Source organism: Lontra canadensis, unplaced genomic scaffold, assembly GCF_010015895.1.
Source record: "Lontra canadensis isolate GAN:19392208 unplaced genomic scaffold, GSC_riverotter_1.0 scaffold35, whole genome shotgun sequence".
Lineage (NCBI taxonomy): Eukaryota > Metazoa > Chordata > Mammalia > Carnivora > Mustelidae > Lontra > Lontra canadensis.
In genome coordinates, this window is record NW_022631029.1 from 2,826,499 (window position 1) to 2,845,472 (window position 18,974).

The following is an 18,974-nucleotide window of genomic DNA, read 5'->3' on the forward strand; positions in this document are numbered from 1 at the left end:
GGCTGTGTGACTCTTGTAAGTAATTAACCTTTACTTTTCTAGCGTTTCCTGATGGGTGGTGCTGAAGGGGATCTTGCAATCATATAAGAACCACAAACAGTGGTTTTAACCTCAACACTGGTTATTGAGAGGCTGACCTGTCTCTCTGCCTGGGTCAGGGCCTTGGATGCCTCCCCCAGGGGAGCACCGGCTCAGGAGTCTTTTCAGCAACAACAGCCACTTTAGAGAGGGGGACTAGGTGACCAGAGAATGGTTCCACATGGTGGTGGTCGGGCAGCCAGCCATCTGAGACCAGGGGCAGTCAGAATCTTGTTGTCCTTATTCCTGTGCCAATAAGGAAACAGCCTCAGAGAGGGATCACCACGTTTGCCCATGGTCACAGGAGGCTGGGGCTGGCTCTGTCTCTCCCATATTGGGGTCTCCTTGGATGGGGCAGGGACTGGAGGGCCCAGAAGGCAGCTGGCTGTGTTTGCTCATTATGACTTTGGTTTACCAAGGAGGGAAACTAGAGTGGAGAGAAAGGAGGACACTCCACCGAGGCAAGGGAGAACCTGAGCTAAAAACCCTCTTGAGCCCAGAGCAGCCCCCTCCTGCTTTTCACCAAAGCAGGTGGCTTTCCCTGCGCTAAGAGAGTAGTGGAGAGGGAGGGAGACTGTCTCTCTCCTGCCCTGTCTCTCCCTCTCAGTCTCTCTTGGTCTTTGTCTTTCTGTTACTCTTCGTATCTGTCCAGCCATCCTGGGAGAGACTTGCTTGGCCCCCACTGATGTTGGACCCCTCCCCACAGCCCCCCCCCCCCACCCTCCCCCCCCCCCCCCCCCCCCCAGAGCAGCCTGTTCCTTCCACCCACCAAGAGCCTGTAATCAGTTCCTTAGGACAGAGCCAAGGCCAGCAGATGGAGCTGGGGGTGGGTTCTGTCCTCCAGGACTGCAGCCAATGCTCCACCGTGTCTTTCCTCCCTCAGCCAGCCCTGAGGCCTCCAATGTGGCCCCCAGGGGATCTCCATCCCCCAGCCCTAGCCACATTCCTGCCCAGCTTATACACTCCCCAAAATTCCCCATCACCCAAGTCCAGCAACACACTATTCTTTCCACTGGACTTTATTCATTCTGTGAATGCTCCCAGAGTCCCCTTTGTGCCCGTCCCAGCCCAGCCCCCTGGGAGCCTCCAGGTCAGAGGAGACAGATCTGGACAGAGACCCCCAGCCTTCCGGTCAGAGGGAAGTAGAGGGTGGGTGAGGAGTGGCAGAGTATGTCACAGGAAAGGCTGCCAGGAGGTGACAGCTGGGATTTTGAGAGGTAAATAAGAATTTTCCAGGGGGTAAAAGTGGCAGAAAAGATTGCAGGCAGGTGAGGAGTTGGGGATAGGGCGGCTTAACCTCCACCAGATGCCTTCTCACAATCCTCCAGAAGCTACCTTTGTACAGGAAGAGACCAGGACCATTTATCGGCCCATTGTATAGGGGGTGAAACTGAGACACCCGTAGGGGAGGCAAGGTGCCCACTATCACATGGCAATTAAGTGGCAGAACCATGGGCTCCAACACCTGGGCTCTTAACTTCTGTACTCCAAGCCTCCTCACTCTCACCATGCTGTTCCCTCTGCCAAAAATGCCTTTCCTTTCCTCATCTGCTGAAAAGCTCCAGTAAGTCTCCAGCGTCATCAACTGTGTGACCCTCCGGTTAGGACAGAAAGGGTCCCAGTGTTCAAGTGGGCAAAGGGAAGGCCCAGGACACTCTGGTACAGTTAGGGTGGACTGGGACCCCAGCCTCTCCTGGCCCCTCACACGATCCCAAAAAGTCACACAGGCTCCCCTCCCCCCCGCCCAAAGTGAATTTCCAACCCTGGCAGCTGCTTTTTTCTGGGGCTCCCTCCAGCAAAAGAGGGATGCGAGGGGCGGGGGGGAGGAACAGAAGGCTGAGATCGTATATTTAAAGCTCTGCAAGGTGTTCACTGAGACAGGAAGCTCAGGGCCAAACCCTGTGAGGATAGGCAGATAGGAGGGGCTTAAATTTGGCTCCTGGATTCTGGGGGCGAGGTACACAGCAGGTCCCACCAAGGCATTCATCTTGAATCTTTGCAAGTTCCCGAGGCCACAAGACTACTGCTGCCCCACAAACCAGGGGTGCCCCTCAAATGCAACGTCATTTGCCCCACGGGGGTCTCTGTGAAGCAGAAAGCCCAGAGAGGGGCAACCTTCTGCCCCAGGTCACACAGCCAGTCCACAAAGACTAGAACCCAGAGGTGTGTGCGCAGGAGATATAAAAATGAAGTGAGTGGGTTTTCTCCTCTGGACAAGCAGTGAAGTCGTGAGTTTCACACTCTCTGCTACCCCCGGCTTGCACTCCATAGTGCATCCAGCTGAGGGCCCAAGGCACTGAATGTTGGTCGGTCTTTCGGGCTAGGGGCCCAGCACAGCTTCATGAGCTCATGAACCTGAGGGAGTGGGAGGAGACAACAGGGTCACATATGAGCCGTAGGAAGGACTCCTATTCACAGTTTCAAAATATAAATTAGATTCCATCCCTCCCCTGCTCCAAAGCCTCCCATGGCTTCCTACAGGTCTTAGAACAAAATCTCATGCCCTCCCGTCTCCTTCCATCACCTCCTCTCTTGTTCCCTGCAGCCACATCTGCCCACATCTCATTATTTAAATGCATCAAACTCATTCCCTCCTCAGGGCCTTTGCACATGCTGTGTCCACTGCTGAGAATGCCCTCTCCCAGCTTTTCTCATGGGTAGGCTCCTCCTCCTCCTTCAAGATTACTCCCTCTAAAAGGTCCCCCTGACCACCACCTCACCCCCTCATTTCCTCCTGTTCAACTCTTCCTAGACACCAGTAACCACCAGAATGTTCTTCTTAGTCTCTGCTGGTTACCAGGAGGGCAGGGTAGTTTCTGTTCTGTCCCCTGCTGGGTCCCCAGCACCCAGCCCAGAGCGCAGCACACAGTCAGTACTCAATAAACGTTTGTGGTCTGGGCAGGTGAATTTATTGATTGATTGATTTTTAAAGATTTTATTTGAGAGAGAGAGAGAGAGCACATAGGGGTAGGAGGGAGAGGGAGAGAGAATCTCGGGCAAACTCTGCCCCAAGTGCAGAGCCTGACATAGGGCTTGATCTCACCACCCTGAGATCATGACCTGAGCAGAAACCAAGGGTCTGTCGCTTAACTGACTGAGCCACTCAGGTGCCCCTGGGCAGATCAATTTATGAATGACCAACCTCATGTCAGACATTTCCACAGAAGTTGTGAAGATAAACTGTAAAAGTCATTAACATTTACAAAGTTGACAGCTGGACCCTAAGCTGAGCAAGGGAGAGGGGTCAACTTGTCTAAACTTCCACCACCCCATAAGGCATTGTTGTTCCCATTCTGGAGATGGGCAAACTGAGGGTCTGAAAGTGTTTGTGACTTGCAATACAGGGAGAGAACAGCAAAATAGAAGCCAAAATCCCTTTCAAATTCATGCCCCAGGGTATGCTCTCAATCAAGAAATAACAGCAGGCGGGGGAAACCCAAAGGGACCAGCTGGCTTCCCTAGGAAGATCCAGAGGGGGAAACTGAGGCAGGCCCTCCAGCACTCACCTCACCAGGGCAGGCAGCAGGTGCCGGCAGCCTCTGGCCCTCAGCCAGAAGCTCCAGGAGGCAGCAGAGGGGTGGGACATCTCGATCACATCCCATCATCCCCATCATCCGAAGGAACTCCTGGGGCCAAGAGGGAGCACCCATGGTGGGGGAGGCGCCATCCATGAAGGAGGGAGAAGGGGCGGCCAGTGATTGGGGAGGGGGTAGAGGAGGCAGGGCAGGGGACAGGCATAGTGAAGGGAGAGAGAGTCAGGCGCGGTGGGGAGAGGGGCCATCTGTGATGGAAGGGAAGGGGGCTGTCCGTGGTAGCGAGGGTCAGCCTTAGTGAAGAGCGGTCCTCCCCATTATAAAGGGCCTGTATATAATGCTGGGACAAGGTGACACTGAGCAAAAAGAGGGACTCCGGCACAAACAGGGCAGGGATGGGCCAGGAAGGTTCTGGCGATCCAGGGGTGCTGACTCACGGCTGAGGGGCTGCAGCTCTTGTTCCCGTAGGTGAAAAGCTCGTACAGGATGACCCCGAAGCTCCAGACGTCCGACTGGCGCGAGAAGATGTTGTCAGAGAGAGACTCTGGGGCGTACCTGGAAGGGGACGAGGAAGTCTTGGGATGCGAAAGCGAGGGAGAGTATGGGAAAAGGAACAACGTTGGGCGGAGGAAGCTGGGGGGCAGCTGTGAGAGGTCAGTCCCAGCCCCGGTGTCAGAGTTTCCCTGCCTGTGGGATGGGGTAGTTTCCCACCCTACGGAAGGTCTGGGCGGGGCCGGGGCGGAACCGCGACAGTGCGGAGGAGGGGCAAGCCAGGACAGTGGAAGTAGGGGAGGGGCCAGGGTAGTGGGGAGAAGTGGGGGGGCCTGGGCGGGGTCAGGAGGGCCATAGCAGTAGGAGCAGGGGCGGGGCCAGCGACGAGGGGCGGGACCAGTACGCTAGGGGAAGGAGTCAGGACTGCGGGAAGGCGGGGCCATGGCGGGCCCTAGAAGGTAGGAGGGAGGTAGGGGCGGAAGTCGCGGGGAGGAGATGTGGGCCAGGGCGGGGTCCCCACCAGAAGATGGGGCTCTGTCCGGGCTCGTGGACCACGTAGTAGTCTTTGTCGAGCGGGAGCAGCTTGGCGAGGCCGAAGTCGGCGATCTTGACGTGCGTCTCGCTCTCCACCAGGATGTTACGCGCGGCAAGGTCGCGGTGCACGTAGCGGCGGGAGCCCAGGTACTCCATGCCCTGCAGGCGAGCGTGAGGGCCACAGTCCAGCGCAACCCGCAGGGGCCCAACCTGGCTTACCTGGAATCCAACCCAAACCCATCCCAGAACCCAAGCCTAACCCTACCCCGGACCCATCCTGCACTCCAGTCCCGACCTCAGCTCTAACTCAACTGCTCCTCCAGCCTGACCTGGACCCGAAACTTCCACCTTTAGCCTTCCCCGCGACTCCACGCAGACCCTCGCCCAGACTGGGCCACCTCAGACCCCGGGGCCCCGGGCACGCCCCGCACCTTGCAGATCTGCGAGGCGTAGAGGAGCAGGCGGTTGGCATCGAGGCGCGCGCGGTGCCGCTGTAGGAAGTCCCGCAAGCAGCCGCTGGGCAGGTACTCCATCACCAGCCGCAGGCTCTGGCGGCCTAGGTGATGGGAGGGGAGGCTGGGGGGAGTCACACAGGGCCCAGCTCTGCCCACTGCCCCTCCCGATTCTTCCTCCCGGATCAGAGTACGGCCCTGGGTTCCTCCCAGCCTCAATATTGCTTTCTATAAAATGGGAACGGCAACCATGACGCTTATCACCAATGGCTCTTGAGTACTTTCTATGATATACATTGATTCATTTAAACCTGATAATGACCCCTTTTTTAGGTGTAGAAATGGATACGCAGAGAGTTTAAATCGCCTGCCCAAGGTCTCCCAGCTGCTAAGGGAGATAGTGGGAATTCGAACCCGCGGCGATCCAGATCTGGATAAACAAGAGCGTCAGTCGCGCCCCTCCTGGTGTCCCCAGGCCACCCTAGAATGTCACTGCAGGAGCATGCGGGTGTGGGATTCGAAGAGCACCCGTTTGGGAATGGCTCACCTGGGCCATAGCTGACACCGCGGTACTTGACAATGAAGTCACTGTGGAGGGCTTTGAGGGTCTGGATCTCCCTCTGGAAGTCCCTCTGCTGATTTGGCCCGCTGTGCTGCAGCTGCTTCACTGCCACTAGGGCGCCTGTGTTGTCACCCAGCGGGTCATAGCGGCACAGTTCCACGCTGCCGAAGTTGCCCTGGGGGACAGCAGGGCTGGTGTCCATATGCACCAGGCTTCTCCGCCCACCCCAGCCCAGCCCAGCTCACCTTGCCCAGCTGTGAGATGTACTTGAGGTGTCTCTCCTCGAAAATAGTAGGGTCTTGGTAGGCGTAGAGCTGGGCGCCATTCCATAGCCCATCACGGGGCGCCAAGGCACCAGGTGTGGGGTCTGAGAGGAGCTCATAATCTGCGGGGCACAGGCAGTAAGTGACCGGTACACTGGGCCCTGGGTCCCCCTCCTAAGCTGACTTGCTAGGGCACTTTGATCTTCACACTTACCTTCTCTGCCCATTATGGCAGGGCCCCTGCAAGCCTCAGGGTACCTTGCAGGGGGGCTGGAAAAGGAGGCCAGCTGGGCAAAGGCAGACCGACCCCTTATGTGTTCTCCAGGCTGTGGAAACTATGTATAGCTTTGGAGACAGAAGGGCATTTCCCAGACTCCACTGAGGTGAAGTGTGGTACATGGTTGAGCTCAGGCTGATGGGGGAGAAGAACTGACTGCCCTTTCAGGCCTGGCACATGGAAACCTAGCATGGGACCCTCCACAGTCTCTCTCTCTCTCTCTCTCTCTCTCTGTCTGCAGAGGATGCGACAGGGACCTGAGGCAATGGGATGGGTGGAGCCAAAAAGGGAGAGGCACCTGTTGACCTGGACACCATCATGGAATGAAAGGTAAATATCCACCATGGTCAACCTGGAGCTTGGGAAGGTGGGGGGGGTCTGTTTGTTACAGCAGCGGCTGAGGCTCATGCTGACTGATACACTCACCAACCACTCCAACCCTGCCAAGCACACAGGGCCAGCTCTGCATGCAAATTTCACTTTATTTCCCCCCTTCGGGGCCTCATATGATAGGCCTGTCCTGCCCACCCTGCCCGGCCCAGTGGGCACCTGAAGTGATGAGGCTGTTCAGGTCGCGGATGATGGCACGGAAGGAGGGCCTCTGGCCTGCCTCGTAGGCCATGCACTGTTGGATCAGCATGGCGAGCTCCATCCACTTGGGGGCAGGGAGCTGCTGCTGTTCTTTGTAAAACTGGAGCTTCTGAGGTTGAGGAGAGGGGCTGATCACTCCCAGTGTACCCTTAGGAGCAGTCCCCTTGCCCCCCAGACCAGCCCATCCTCCCCAAGCTGGACCTTAGCCCCCTAGAGGCCAATACAGGTGCTCTGACCTTGGCAGGATCCAGGGTGCTGATGGGTATCGGGATCCCGCTGAACACCTCCCAGACTGTGGCACCAAAACCCCACTTGTCAGCTTCCAAGCCAAGTGTCCGGGGCTCCAGGAGACACTCAGGGGCCACCCATGGGATCCTGTCTGTGAGCACTGGGGAGTGGGGCGGGGGTCAGGGGTCTGCTTCCCTGCCCCACTAGGTCCCTCTGTCCACCCTTCCAGACTTACTCTCTAGGCTTAGCACAGCAGGGCTGACCCCAGGGTCACTAAGCTTGATGAAGGGCAGGTTCCCATCAGCCCCTTCGCGAGCCAGGAGCACTTTCCGGGCTGAGACATTGCCATGGAGGAGGCCTTTGTCCTCCTAGGTGGGCCAGGCATAGGGAATGCAAGGGAGGGTTTGCTGAATGAATAGTCTGGCTGGAAAGCCACTACATAGCCTTCAAAGCCCACCTGTGGCTGCTCAGACCATACTTCTAGACCACTCCCGACTACTGGCGGCCTGTCTTGCCTCCTCTGGTTCACCCCCTATGCTGCCCCATGTCCCTCCTCTCAAAGCCACCCAGAGGCTCCCCATTGCCTTTAGGATAAAGTCCAAAGTCCTCAACCTAGCAGTCAAGGTCCTTTGAGATACTCCTTCACTCTATCTCTGACATTCTCTCTTTCATGCCCTTACCCCAGCCTCCTGCCAGCTGAACTGCTGGAGGCATCCCAGGATGTGCACCCCATCTTCTAAGCTGCAGGCCTGGGCCCAGGCTGTGCCCTCAACCTGAGACACCCTCCTTTTCTCCACTTGATGAGCGCCTAGTCAACCCTCAAGACCCAGCTCCCATGTTCCCTCTTCTGGGAAGCCTTCCCCCTGCCTGGCCTCATGGCTCACTATTCCTCCTGAAATCCACCAATGACCACCTGTTCCCTTCTCCCGCTCTTATACCTCTGAGCCTGTACGTCTGCTGTTCCCTCAGTCTAAAATGCCCTCCCTTTGTATCCTTGCCAAACTCCTATGCCTACCACAGAGCCCACTCTCAATTGGCCCTCTATTCTGTGCCCAGAGGGTAGTGCAAGCAGAGGAGCACTCACCAGATAGTTGAGGGCATAGGCCAGCTGTTTGATCACCTGCAGCTTCCAGCTGGCTGGCACCAGGTGGCCAGACTTGCGCAGGTAGGTGTCCAGCGCTCCCAGGTGTGCAAATTCCTGCACCATGATACCTGGCAGCAGCAGGGAGGGGCAGGGCTGGGAGGCAGGACTGAATCCATGGGGAACAGGCTCCGCCCCCTGCCCCACCCCCGGTGAGAGCTCTGGAGCTCTCAGTTCTGAGGGTTCCCTCCGTCCTTATCCTCCTCTCCTCTCCTCCTCCTCACTTCCTGTATGGGGGCTATTGCCCCAAGATGCCTGGATGGCACTGAACTCTGTCCACATCTCATTTCCAGCCCTTTGCATGTTCTTTCTGGAACATCCCTCCTCGTCTTTCCTAATTCCTAATATCTTTGCCTTCTCTGCTTAGAACTTAGCTTTGCCTATCCAGAATCATTGCCTAACCTCCAAGCTGGGCTGGCGGCCTCTGACTGCCCACAGTGCCCTGCGCGGCCCCCGCGCCCACGATCACGATCACGATCACGTAGATCACTTATCACCCTGCCCCGCCTGTCATGTTCCACGCTGTGAGTGCAGCTCCTGGCCCCTCCCAGCCCCGTGAGAGAAAGCTACTCTACTGATCTGGTGGAACTGGGGCTTGGAGAGGTAACTTGGCCCTTGCAAAACTGCAGGGGCCCTTGCAAAACTGCAAAAGCTGCAGGTACACAGGGAGGTGGGACTGGATCACAGGGCCATTTGACTTGAGATAATTCTGAGAGGCTGGGTATCTGTGGGAGCCTGGAGCTGGCTGCCCCAAGAGTGGCAAATGAAGGACACAGGTAAGAGGGTGAGGGACCCCGGGGGACAGAGGAGCCCAGCCAGGGCGGGCTCTGGATTTGTATGGCTAATGATGTTTTAGCTGGTCTCAGTGGGGAAGGGCAGGCACAGGGGCGAAAGTTGCTCACTGTCTCCAGCCATGCACACGCCATGGAGCAACACGAGATGCTGGTATGACACTTGGCTCATCAGACTCGCAGCTTCCAGAAATGACTGGGGAAAGGAGAAGGGATAAAAGGTCCATGGGTTCCTCCCCCTCCAGGGTCAGACCAAGCACTCCAAACTTGCTGCTCACAAATCAACCTCAGGAGGATGCCTCACCACAAGCCTCCTTTGACCTTGGAGTCCACCACTGGTACACACGGGACTCTGTATCATGGTTTTCTGATGGGCGCTGGAAGTCCCCACGGTAATCTACCTTGGGTCTCTCACACAGAAGTGGGAGACTTGGGGTTCAAGGAGGGCTGAAGCCTTCCCTGGGTGGCCCAACCTGCTGAGGCTTCCATCCACGTCACTCCCCTCTTCTTCTTTGATCACTCCTCTCCAGCCCACTGGCCCATCTTCACTTTTTTTTTTTTTAAGTTTTATTTATTTAAGTAATCTCTGCACCCAGTGTGGGGCTGGAACTCACAACCCTGAGATTAAGAGTCACGTGCTCTTCCAACTGAGCCAGCCAGATGCCCCCTCCTCACTGTCCTTTAAACATGCCAGGCAGAGGGCTGCCTGGGTGGCTCAGTCAGTTAAGCCTTTGCCTTCAGCTTGGGTCATGATCCCAGGGTCCTGCAGGGAATCTGCTTCTCCCTCTCTCTCAGTTCCTCCCCGCAGTTTGTGCATTGTCTCTCTGTCAAATAAATAAATAAAATCTTAAAAAACAAAAAACAAACATGCCAGGCACAACCCTGCCACAGGACCTTTGCACTGGCTATTTCTTCTGTTCAGTGTACTCTTTCTGTTTGCATCTAAATTCCCTGATCCCTCTGTATTTCATGGTTTGGAGATGCTGCAGCTACACTTCTGTTGTGTTAAAGACCCGTGTGTTTTTAACTTTCTTTGAATCCACAACGCTCTCTCCAGCCAGTCCTGACCCCAAAGTCCTGGTCCCCATCACACTCACCTCCATGCAGTTTTTATGCTTAGCATCCATCACTTTGAGCAGCACCTCTGTCTCCCGGGCCTCCCCCTCCACGACCTCATGGCGACAACCCCGGTAAATCTTGGTGAATGATCCATGACCCAGGTTCTCATGCTGGAGGGTGAGGAGGGAACAGGAGAGCCTGGTAAGGGGGCTCCTGGTGGGATCCTGGCCCCCGGTCCTGGCCCCACTTTACAGATAATGAACAGAGGCACAAGGAGGTTACATCACATGCTTGAAGCCACACAGCACAGATGTAAATGAGATGCAATGCAGCAGGGTCTGGATCCCAAATGAGGTCCCCCCACCCATTTCCTGGGGCTGCTTACCCACTCCAGGCTGTCAGCAGGGATCTTGTGAAACGTCATCTGACTCAGCTGGCCTTGGGATAGGGTCTGAAGAGGGGATGACGTGGGTGGGCTACAACCCCTCCGTACCACAATCAGGTTGGACTTTTCTGTGGGGAGGAGGTAGCAGGAGAAAGACGGAGGTCAGAGGTACAAGGTCCCCTAAGGTTTGCTCACTCCCTGCCTCAATTTGGGATCTCCCCCAGAAGCAGCCAACCCTGAGATGAGGACCCCAGAGTACATGGTTTATTTGAGACTACAGGAAGCCCCAGTCATTGGGGGGGGGGGGTTTCCCTATGAGAAGGCAATGCTGTGGGCAACCTACTCTCAATCCTGCTAGAAATTCTAGAAGACTCTGAAGAACTCACAGCTCACAGTTGTCCCATGCCTGTGGTTTGTCTGAGAGCGAAATTCACCCAGAGGAAGAGGCAAGAGATGGAGAGAGTCTAAGAGCCAGGGTCAGCTCTTGGATCCTCATCGTGCCTGAAGATGGCATCTACACTACCAGCCCATAAACCCCCTTTTCTTCCCTAAACCATCTGGACCCATGGCTTCTGCCACTTGCCACACAAAGCAGGACCCCAGCTTGATTGCTCAGCTCAGGGGAGGAGACAGGCTCACCTTTGGGTTTGGGGGTGCAGCAGAAAGTGAGGCTTAGCGCAACCCCATCCACGTGAAGCCCGCCATCCCAGCAGGCTGCCAAGAGCTCTCGAAGACTGCTGTGGGGACGGCCGAGGCCAGCCAGGGAGAAGGTTCCTGTGGGGTCACAGCGGATGAGGCAGCCCTTGTAATCAGGACCCAGGGGGGTCTGCAAAAGAGGAGTGGTCCCTGAGTACAAGTGGGCAGTACCTTCCACTCACCCCATCTTCCTCGAGCACCACAGGCTCATTCCAATCTCCAAGTCTTCGCATATGCTGTTCCCTCCACTAAGAATGCCTTTACCCTCCCCTTCCTCAAGGAGCAAAGATGAAAGACTCATCTTTCAGGTTTCAGTTCAAATGTCACCTCCTTCAGGAAGCCCTCCCTGCTCACCTGGCTCCTAGTGGTGGACCAACCTGAACACAGACAGTGAGGAGGAAGCAGTCAAAATCCTGGGGACTGCGGCGGAGAACGTAGGAGCCAGGACGTGAGCCCTGGGTCTTGAGTTTGTTGATGGCAAAATCCAGGCTGTGGAGAAAGGCGGGAGGAAAAGACAGAGACAGAGAGATGGAGGCAGAGAAACCCAAGCTAGACTTGGGTTCTAATCCTGGTCACTCTGAAGCTCCGGGACCCTGGCCACCTAACATTCCCTGAATCCTTCCTATTTTTAAAATGAGCCAAAAAGGGTGTCTGGGTGGCTCAGTCATTAAGCATCGGCCTTCAGCTCAGGTCATGATCCCAGGGTCCCAGGATTGAGCCCAGCATCAGACTCCCTGCTCAGCGGGAAGCTTGCTTCTCCCTCTCCTCCTCCCCCTGCTTGTGTTCCCTCTCCAGCTGTGTTTCTCTCTGTCAAATAAATAAATAAAATCTTAAACACACACACACACACACACACACACACACACACACACAAGAATACTTGTTTAAAAGTAAATAAATAAAATGAGCCAAAATTCAGGGCTCTACTAGAGGATTAAAGAAGAGATCACAGGTAGAACCTGGTGCCATCCACCCCAGTAATCCACCCTGGGGCACTGAGGAATCAAGAGAAAGGGAAGCCGCTGTGCAGGACAGCAAAAGGGAGAGCCTAGTCTCATTGAGCGCCAACCATGAACCAGGCACTGTTCCAGCACATGAGCCCTGTCCAACGCTCCTGGGGAGGAGAGGACACTGAGACAGTGAGCAAGATTCGAACCGAGTTCCGAGATCCGGGGGGATAGACCCTTACGTGATGGGGCCGTGGCACTGCTCGGCCACTTCCTCCAGCAGCCGTGGCGGCGCAACCTCCTTGCAGAAGAAGTGCCTGGAGTCGGAGATCAGCCGGAAGTAGCCATCTACGAGCGCCACGAAGGACAACGCGGCCGGCAGCCCCGGGAACTCCGCCTCCTGTGATGATCAGCGTCAGTGCCCACTGCGGCCCCAAGGCGACCGTCCCGCATCCCCGCAGTCGGGGTTAGGCGGGAAAGGAAGATAGTCCAGTACCCACCAGGATCTGGTTGTCCATCCTGGTGACGGTGACCAGGCGGTGCTCCCCGGCCGGGCCAACACGCGGAGCCTGCTTGATGCTGATGTCCACAATTTCTGGAAAGTCGCAGAAGGGCTGGAGGGCCTGGGAATAGGGTTGGGGGGAGGGCTGAAGCTGGCGGTCCCGTCCCCTCGGAGCCCCCAAGTCTGTCTTGGAAGCCTGGACCCCACCAACCCACGGCGTAAACCCTGACCTTCTCGGCCTCTCCCAGCCCCGGTCCCTTCCCACGTCTCCCCTGCCAAACCCCGGCCCTTTCTATCAATCCTACCCCTCACAAACCCTCTCCACCCCATCCCCAATGTCTCCCACCCTACCCCTGCTAAACCCCATCTCCTTCGGTCGTCCGGTCCCCTCCCGGAACCCGTCCATCGCTTAGCTCCACTCCACCTCCCGGGCTCTCTCAGTCCAGCGGGGAGCCCCGCCCCGTCTCAGCCCTGACTCCTCCCCCAGCCTTCAGCTAACCGGGTCCTGAGCCCGGCGCCCGACCACTCTTCTCCCTCCCAAGTCCCGCCCATTTTTTTCATTCCCGCCCCCACCCCGCTCAGCCCCACCTCTCACTCAACCGGCCCCGGTCGGAACCCTCACAGTCTCTCCTCTCCTTCACCCCGCCCACTCTCCTGCCCCTCCCTCCTATGCTCCGCCCCCGTCGTTGGCCCTGCCCAGCAGCCGCCCACACCTCCTGTCCTCCCGAACTCCAGGCGATGCCGCTGTCACCAGCCACTTGGAGCAGCCCCTGCGCATCCTCACCACCAGCAGCCCCGGGGAGGCTCACGGGGAAGGTCTCGACCGCCCTGGCCCGGTCGAGCCTCTCCAGGTCCATGATGTACTTGGCCATGAGCGAGTGCCTGTCAGCCTGGCAGGCGGTCACACGGCGCAGGGCCCGGCGCACGGTCCTCCGGATGCGCTTCCGCGTCACGAAGCTCAGGCCCTGAATCAGGTCGCGCAGCTCGGGGGGCAGGCAGACCTTGTAGCTACGAGTGGGGGTAGCGGGTCCTCACTGTGGGGAGGGATCTCCACAGGTACGGACAGGGACACACACAAACCCAAATTTTAGCTGAAGGGCTGAAGGGTGGCCTCACCTGGGGGGCACGAGGCACACACAGAGACACTCAAGGACATGTCTGGGGGAAGGACCTCAGTGTGGGGAGGGCCACTGGCCTCCACCAGACAGACGGACACAGACACACACACACACACACACACACAGGCCTTTAGCCGCAGGAGGGAGGTAGGGACTGGAGCCTCAGGGGTTGGTGGGGTCCTGGGTCACATGCACACACCGCAGGCTTGTGTGTGGGGAGCCTCACGGCATCCTGAGCTCTAGGGATGGCCCAGTGGAGCCGCGTTTGCTCACTCCCAGCTAGACTCTGGGTATCACAGGCTGGAAACTCTCACCTGACAGTCTTCAGCAGCTCCTCGGGTTGCTGAACCTGCTCGCAGGCCATCCGGGCCAGGTCCAGCACCGCCAGGCTGAGACATTCCCCCTGCTCCTTGAGACTGAGGCCCACGGCGAGGCGGCCACTCACCAGGTCATTTCGATGCTGGGGACCGGTCATAGCCCAACGGTGAGCCCTGATATTGCACTACAGACCCCCCCAACCTTGGGTCAATTCCCAACCCTGGGCTGCCATAGAGAGGGTCAGCCAAGGCCACCCAAACTTTGAGCCTTGTTATTGCCCTGTGGACCCCCCACCCCCACCCTGGGCTGAGCCCCATGCAGGCTTTTACCTGAGCGAAGAGGTGCTCCAGGACTGGTAGGTCAAGGACGGCGCTGGCCAAGTCCTTGCGTAGCCCAAAACGGTGGCACTTCTCTAGCCCAAACCAGTTGGGGAAGTAAAAGCTAAGCAGAAGGGGAGAAGCCTGGAGTAGGGGTACAGAGGGGTGGAAGACCGTGCCAAGACCTCACAGAGCCCAGGTTGTGCCATTGCCTTGCTAAGTGACCTTGGGCAAGCAAGGGACACCTTCTGGCCTCAGTTCTTCATCTGGGCCATGAGCAGGGATCACAAATTCCGTGGGGGTACCCGCTGGGAAGTGCAGGGAGATGATAAGTTTGTAGGATTACCGTTGTATTAAACTCTCCTTGCCCTCAACAAAAGGCATCCCCTCTGGGTAACATTTAACCCATGGCCGTGGGGGTAGGGGTGATGTGCTTCCTACCGGAGCCTGTAGACCAGGACTTGGGTGCTTGAGTCCTCCACGGAGAAGATATGGCTCGGGGGGAACCAGCAGGACAGGTCCTCCGTGGCCAGGGCAAAGAGGGAGTGGTACACAGGCAGGATGCCTGAGAGAATGCCCCCATCAGCACCCTCCTAGGTCTCCCCATCTTGTCCCTTGCCGGGCTGCCATGGTTAGGAGCCGCATGCATCCCTGCAGGGTTCTTTCTCACCTTTGGCTCTCGCCCTGAGCACACCCCGGCTCACACGCACACTCCATGGCTTCCCATTGCCCTCAGCAGAGAATTCACACACAACCTGCTTCCTGGGGCCCCCTGCCCCTCTCCCCAGAGTGCTCCTTCCACACTGTACACCTTATGTCAAGAGATGCCCTCATGTGCCTCTGAGTCTTTTCACAGCCTTTCCCTGAGCATCTTCCTCCTTTGCCAAACTCTTATTCATCCTTCAAAGCCCCAGCTCTAAAGCTGACTCCACTTGACAGCTATTCCAGCTCCCAAGCTGGGCCTCCCACAGCCCGACACCTCCCTTTGGCCCAGCCTTCTAGGGAACCACTCACCACTGGCCTTAGCAGCCCAAACACACAGCTCTTCAGCTGAATGGTCCCCATAGGAGAAGGATAGGCGCTGTGGGGGTCCAGGGCCCCGAGGGGGCAGCAGCACGTGCAGGGCACCCGCCTCTGAAGATGAGAGGCTGCAGGAACGTTGAGGGATCAGGGGTGTCTCCTCGCTTGGAGGCACCATAGGTGTAGCCTGTCTGGACACACAGAGGCAGCCACTCAGTTCTGGCCAGACGGAACAAGACTACGAAGCTTCTAGGGGTGTGGGGGGCACAGAGATGCTGCAGGGGAGGTAGGGCTGAAGCTGATTTAAGAGGGAAGAGAAAGGAGCAGAGACACACAGAAAGAGAAAGAGACGGAAAGGGGCGCCTGGGTGACTCAGTCAGTTAAATGTCTGCCTTCAGCTCAGGTCATAGTCCTGGGGTCCTGGGGTCCTGAGATCGAGCCCCACGGCAAGCCCCACATCAACTTTCCTACTCTGTGGAGAGTTTGCTTCTCCCTCTGCCCCTCCCCTGCTCATGCTCTCTCTCAAGCATGCGCTCTCTCAAATAAATAAATAAAATATTTAAAAACAAACGAACAAAGACAGAGATGGAGAAAGAGAGAAATAGGGTAGCTGAGTGTGCAAGATAGGTAAGGAGCCATAACCCCCCCGGCAAGGCTATGCTGGAGTCTGGAAGATACTCTACACTCTAATTTGTGTGAATTATTTTTTTTTCTTTTCTTTTCTTACTTTGGTTGATGCACATAATTTGTGTGTATTTTTGTCAGTCCAGGGTGGAGAGATCCAGCCAATCTGCAGCTTTTCCACCTTCATTACCGCAATGCCCCTGCCCCAGGCAGGCATGAGCAATCAATCACAAGTGTACAGATTTGCTGACCAGGAAGCAGATAGATACTGGTTCCATGGGGCTGGGTGATTTAAGGGGATAGGGGTGGCCCATCACTTCCTGCAGGTCTAGGAGACTCAAGCTCTTCTGGGGCTGGGGCTGGAAGCTTTGGCAACTGGTATGATCTATTCTTTGTGACAGGCATCAGATCCAGACTGATGACTGTCGATAGGAGATCCAGACTGATGACTGTCGATAGGAGAGACCTCTGCATCTGTTTTTTTTTTTTTTTTAAGATTTTATTTATTTATTTGACACAGATCACAAGTAGGCAGAGAGGCAGGCAGAGAGAGAGAGGAAGGGAAGCAGGCTCCCTGCTGAGCAGAGAGCCACGCAGGGCTGGATCCCAGGGTCCTGGGATCATGACCTGAGCCAAAGGCAGAGGCTTTAACCCACTGAGCCACCCAGGCACCAGGAGGGACCTCTGTGTCTTATCTGCCCACCACCATCACCTTCTCTGTACCCTTTATCACTCCCACTGTTTAAGCCCCTGTAGTATGAAGCCCTCCCTGGAATGAGCCCAGGAGGAAATTGTCTCTCACCCTTTATTCCCAGACCTCAGGACCCCTGGTTAGGCAGAGGGAAGGGCTGGGCTTCAAGCCCAGCAGGGAAAAGGCAGTAGTAGATGGACAAGATCCGCTTACACTGACCTGAATAAAGAAGATGCAAAGAAAATATTGGGTAAAAAACCATGTTCCAGGGGCGCCTGCGTGGTTCGGTCGGTTAAGTGTCTGCCTTTGGCTCAGGTCATGATTTCAGGGTCCTGGGATGGAGCCCCAGATCAGTCTCCCTGCTCAGCAGGGGAATCTGCTTCTCTCTTTCCTTCTGCCCCTCCCCACTGCTTGTGCTCCTGTGATCTGTCTCTCCCCCTCACTCATTCTCTCTCAAATAAATAAAAATCTTAAAAACAAAAAACCACGTTCCAGAATAATAGTAGGAGATGGGGGAGGGGACCGCATTAATGAGGTTTTAGCAAACCCAGCCTAAAAGCCTGGAGCTGGGAAGACCCTAGGCTCTGGGTTCAAATCCCAACCCCACCATATTCAAGCTTCGTGATCCTGGCAGGGCTCCCATTGCTGACATGCCACTTTCTCAGCTGTGAGATGCGCTGACTACCCACCTCCTTTGGTTTGCTGAGCTGAGCCCAAGGGGTCAACGTTTTTAATCCTCACTAACTGGCACCGTCTTTGGTGACAGGCCCAGCGAGCACTTGACCGAGGCCAGCCAAACTGGGAAGGAAGGTCCCTGACACAGTGGTTTAGCAGTTCCTGAGGGGGAGGGAGGGCGTGAGGGGCAGGGAGCTTTCCCCTAGGGACACCCCCATGTCACCAGCTCCCAGACAAGGAATTCCCAGTCCCAGGAGCCCTGGGGCCTCTCTCACTCCCCCCAGAGGTCGTCACTGTCCTGTTTCTAAGAGTGGACTCAATCATGGTCTTTGCACCTTTTTGTAAATGGAATCACACAGTTTGTGCATTTTGTTTAAAATCAGTCTTAAAGATATGTATATATTTTATATCTTGAGGGGGAAAAAACAAAAAAGGAAAAAGCCAGAGGTGGTGTTTGGGACACAGAAAGATTCCCCTGCCTTAGCACCCAAAGTCCCACAAACCCTACAGTTGGTTGGTCACCCTAGGCTCTGGCCTGGGTCCTGGGAGGGTGGAGGAGGGGAATTGTGCCCCCTGGGGGCCGTGAACTCCAGGCTCAAGGTACAGGGATTCATCCAAGTCCAGAGAGCTGGGAATCTGAAGTCATTTTATGTGATAAAAGCTGAGGCCCGGAGAGTGGCCACTGTGCCAGAGGCCACCGAGCCCGCCACACCCAGCTTTTGTCTGTCTGGTGTCTTTCCTCAGAGGCCTTGCCTTGTCCTCAGCCACAACCCTTTGCACAGTATCCCCAACCCCCACCCCAGAGCCATGTGGCCCCACCAGCTCTTACCTGGCAGCTGGGAAGCCCGGGCTAAGGACAGGAGGGCAGAGCCAGGCAGCAGCCGGAGGAAAGTCCCACTGGGCTCCTTCCTGTGTGGGCCCCTCAGCTTCCTGAGCTGCTGTCACTTACTGAAAGTTGTGGCTATGTGGGGGATGGGGACGGGGAGGGGAAAGGGCCTGGCCGCAGAGGGGCAGAAAAGTTCCAGAAGCCTCTGCGGGCAGTGGCTCTCCTCAGACAGGGTACTGGAAACCCTGGACCTAAAGGGAGGTGTGACGGCACAGAGAAGGGCCCCGGTCACAGAGGGGTTCCCAGCAGGCTCTGGACTGCTCATTCCCTGGGGGGCCCTGGTAATGCCCCAGCTCCTTGGGCCTCAGTTAACCCATCTGAGGCACATCTGGGTTGGGTATTTAAGCAGAACTAATGTCGCACCCAGGGAAGGGAACTGGGCTAGATCTACCCAGGAAGGAGTCAGGAAAGTTGCCAGACAAAGGTCAAGTTCTTCAGGTATTTCTCCCATGAGACCCTAGGAGGAATGATGGCCCCATTCTGTGCACCATGCCCTATGCCCAGCCTAGAAACAGGCTCACCTTACCTTCTGGTCTGCCAGAGAGACGATTACTAATTATGGATGACAAGGAAAGGAAGGCGATGGCAGTGGAAGGACCTCTGTGCAGAGGTCATGATTAACTGAGCTGGGATCTGAAGCAGGAGGAGCAAAGAGCACACCTGGTGGAGGTCACCGCAAGTGCAAAGGCCCTGAGGTGGACTGAGATGAGCAGTTTGAGCCGAGAGGAGGCAGGAATGGCAGGAAGAGGTAAGAAGTTGGAGGGAATAGAGCCGTGAGCACGGTCGGGTCTGAT

General features: G+C 56.5%; 1 protein-coding gene across 2 annotated transcripts; it reads right to left on the reverse strand.

Annotated features, from left to right (window-relative positions):
- Window positions 1–1,090: 1,090 nt before the first annotated feature.
- JAK3 (Janus kinase 3) lies at window positions 1,091–18,231 on the reverse strand. Of its 2 annotated transcripts, XM_032867638.1 has the most exons (23): window positions 15,299–15,482; window positions 14,726–14,849; window positions 14,297–14,408; window positions 13,964–14,109; window positions 13,245–13,539; window positions 12,530–12,652; window positions 12,272–12,429; window positions 11,460–11,571; window positions 11,026–11,212; window positions 10,387–10,514; window positions 10,040–10,171; window positions 9,054–9,138; window positions 8,095–8,222; window positions 7,246–7,378; window positions 7,019–7,170; window positions 6,741–6,891; window positions 5,897–6,036; window positions 5,637–5,826; window positions 5,069–5,193; window positions 4,624–4,796; window positions 4,049–4,166; window positions 3,585–3,704; window positions 1,091–2,433 (listed from the first exon to the last, which is right to left on the reverse strand). In XM_032867638.1, the coding sequence occupies exons 1-23, from the start codon at window positions 15,480–15,482 to the stop codon at window positions 2,326–2,328; spliced, it is 3,324 nt and encodes a 1,107-aa protein (XP_032723529.1). In that variant the 3' UTR covers window positions 1,091–2,325. The 2 variants fall into 2 exon arrangements, with proteins under 2 accessions (XP_032723529.1, XP_032723530.1); XM_032867639.1 differs by lacking the exons at window positions 1,091–2,433; window positions 3,585–3,704; window positions 4,049–4,166; window positions 4,624–4,796 and adding an exon at window positions 18,124–18,231 and having other exon boundaries at window positions 5,129–5,213; window positions 15,299–15,495.
- Between the last annotated feature and the right edge of the window lie 743 nt (window positions 18,232–18,974).

Excerpts from the sequence above, each read along its gene's own strand:
- JAK3 (XM_032867638.1), bottom strand. The coding sequence starts at position 15,482 with ATGGTGCCTCCAAGCGAGGAGACACCCCTGATCCCTCAACGTTCCTGC. Across the intron at positions 14,850-15,298 it reads TTGGGCTGCTAAGGCCAGTG|GCATCCTGCCTGTGTACCAC; the intron begins GTGAGTGGTTCC and ends GCATTCTCTCAG. Across the intron at positions 5,194-5,636 it reads CGGTGTCAGCTATGGCCCAG|GCCGCCAGAGCCTGCGGCTG; the intron begins GTGAGCCATTCC and ends CCCATCACCTAG.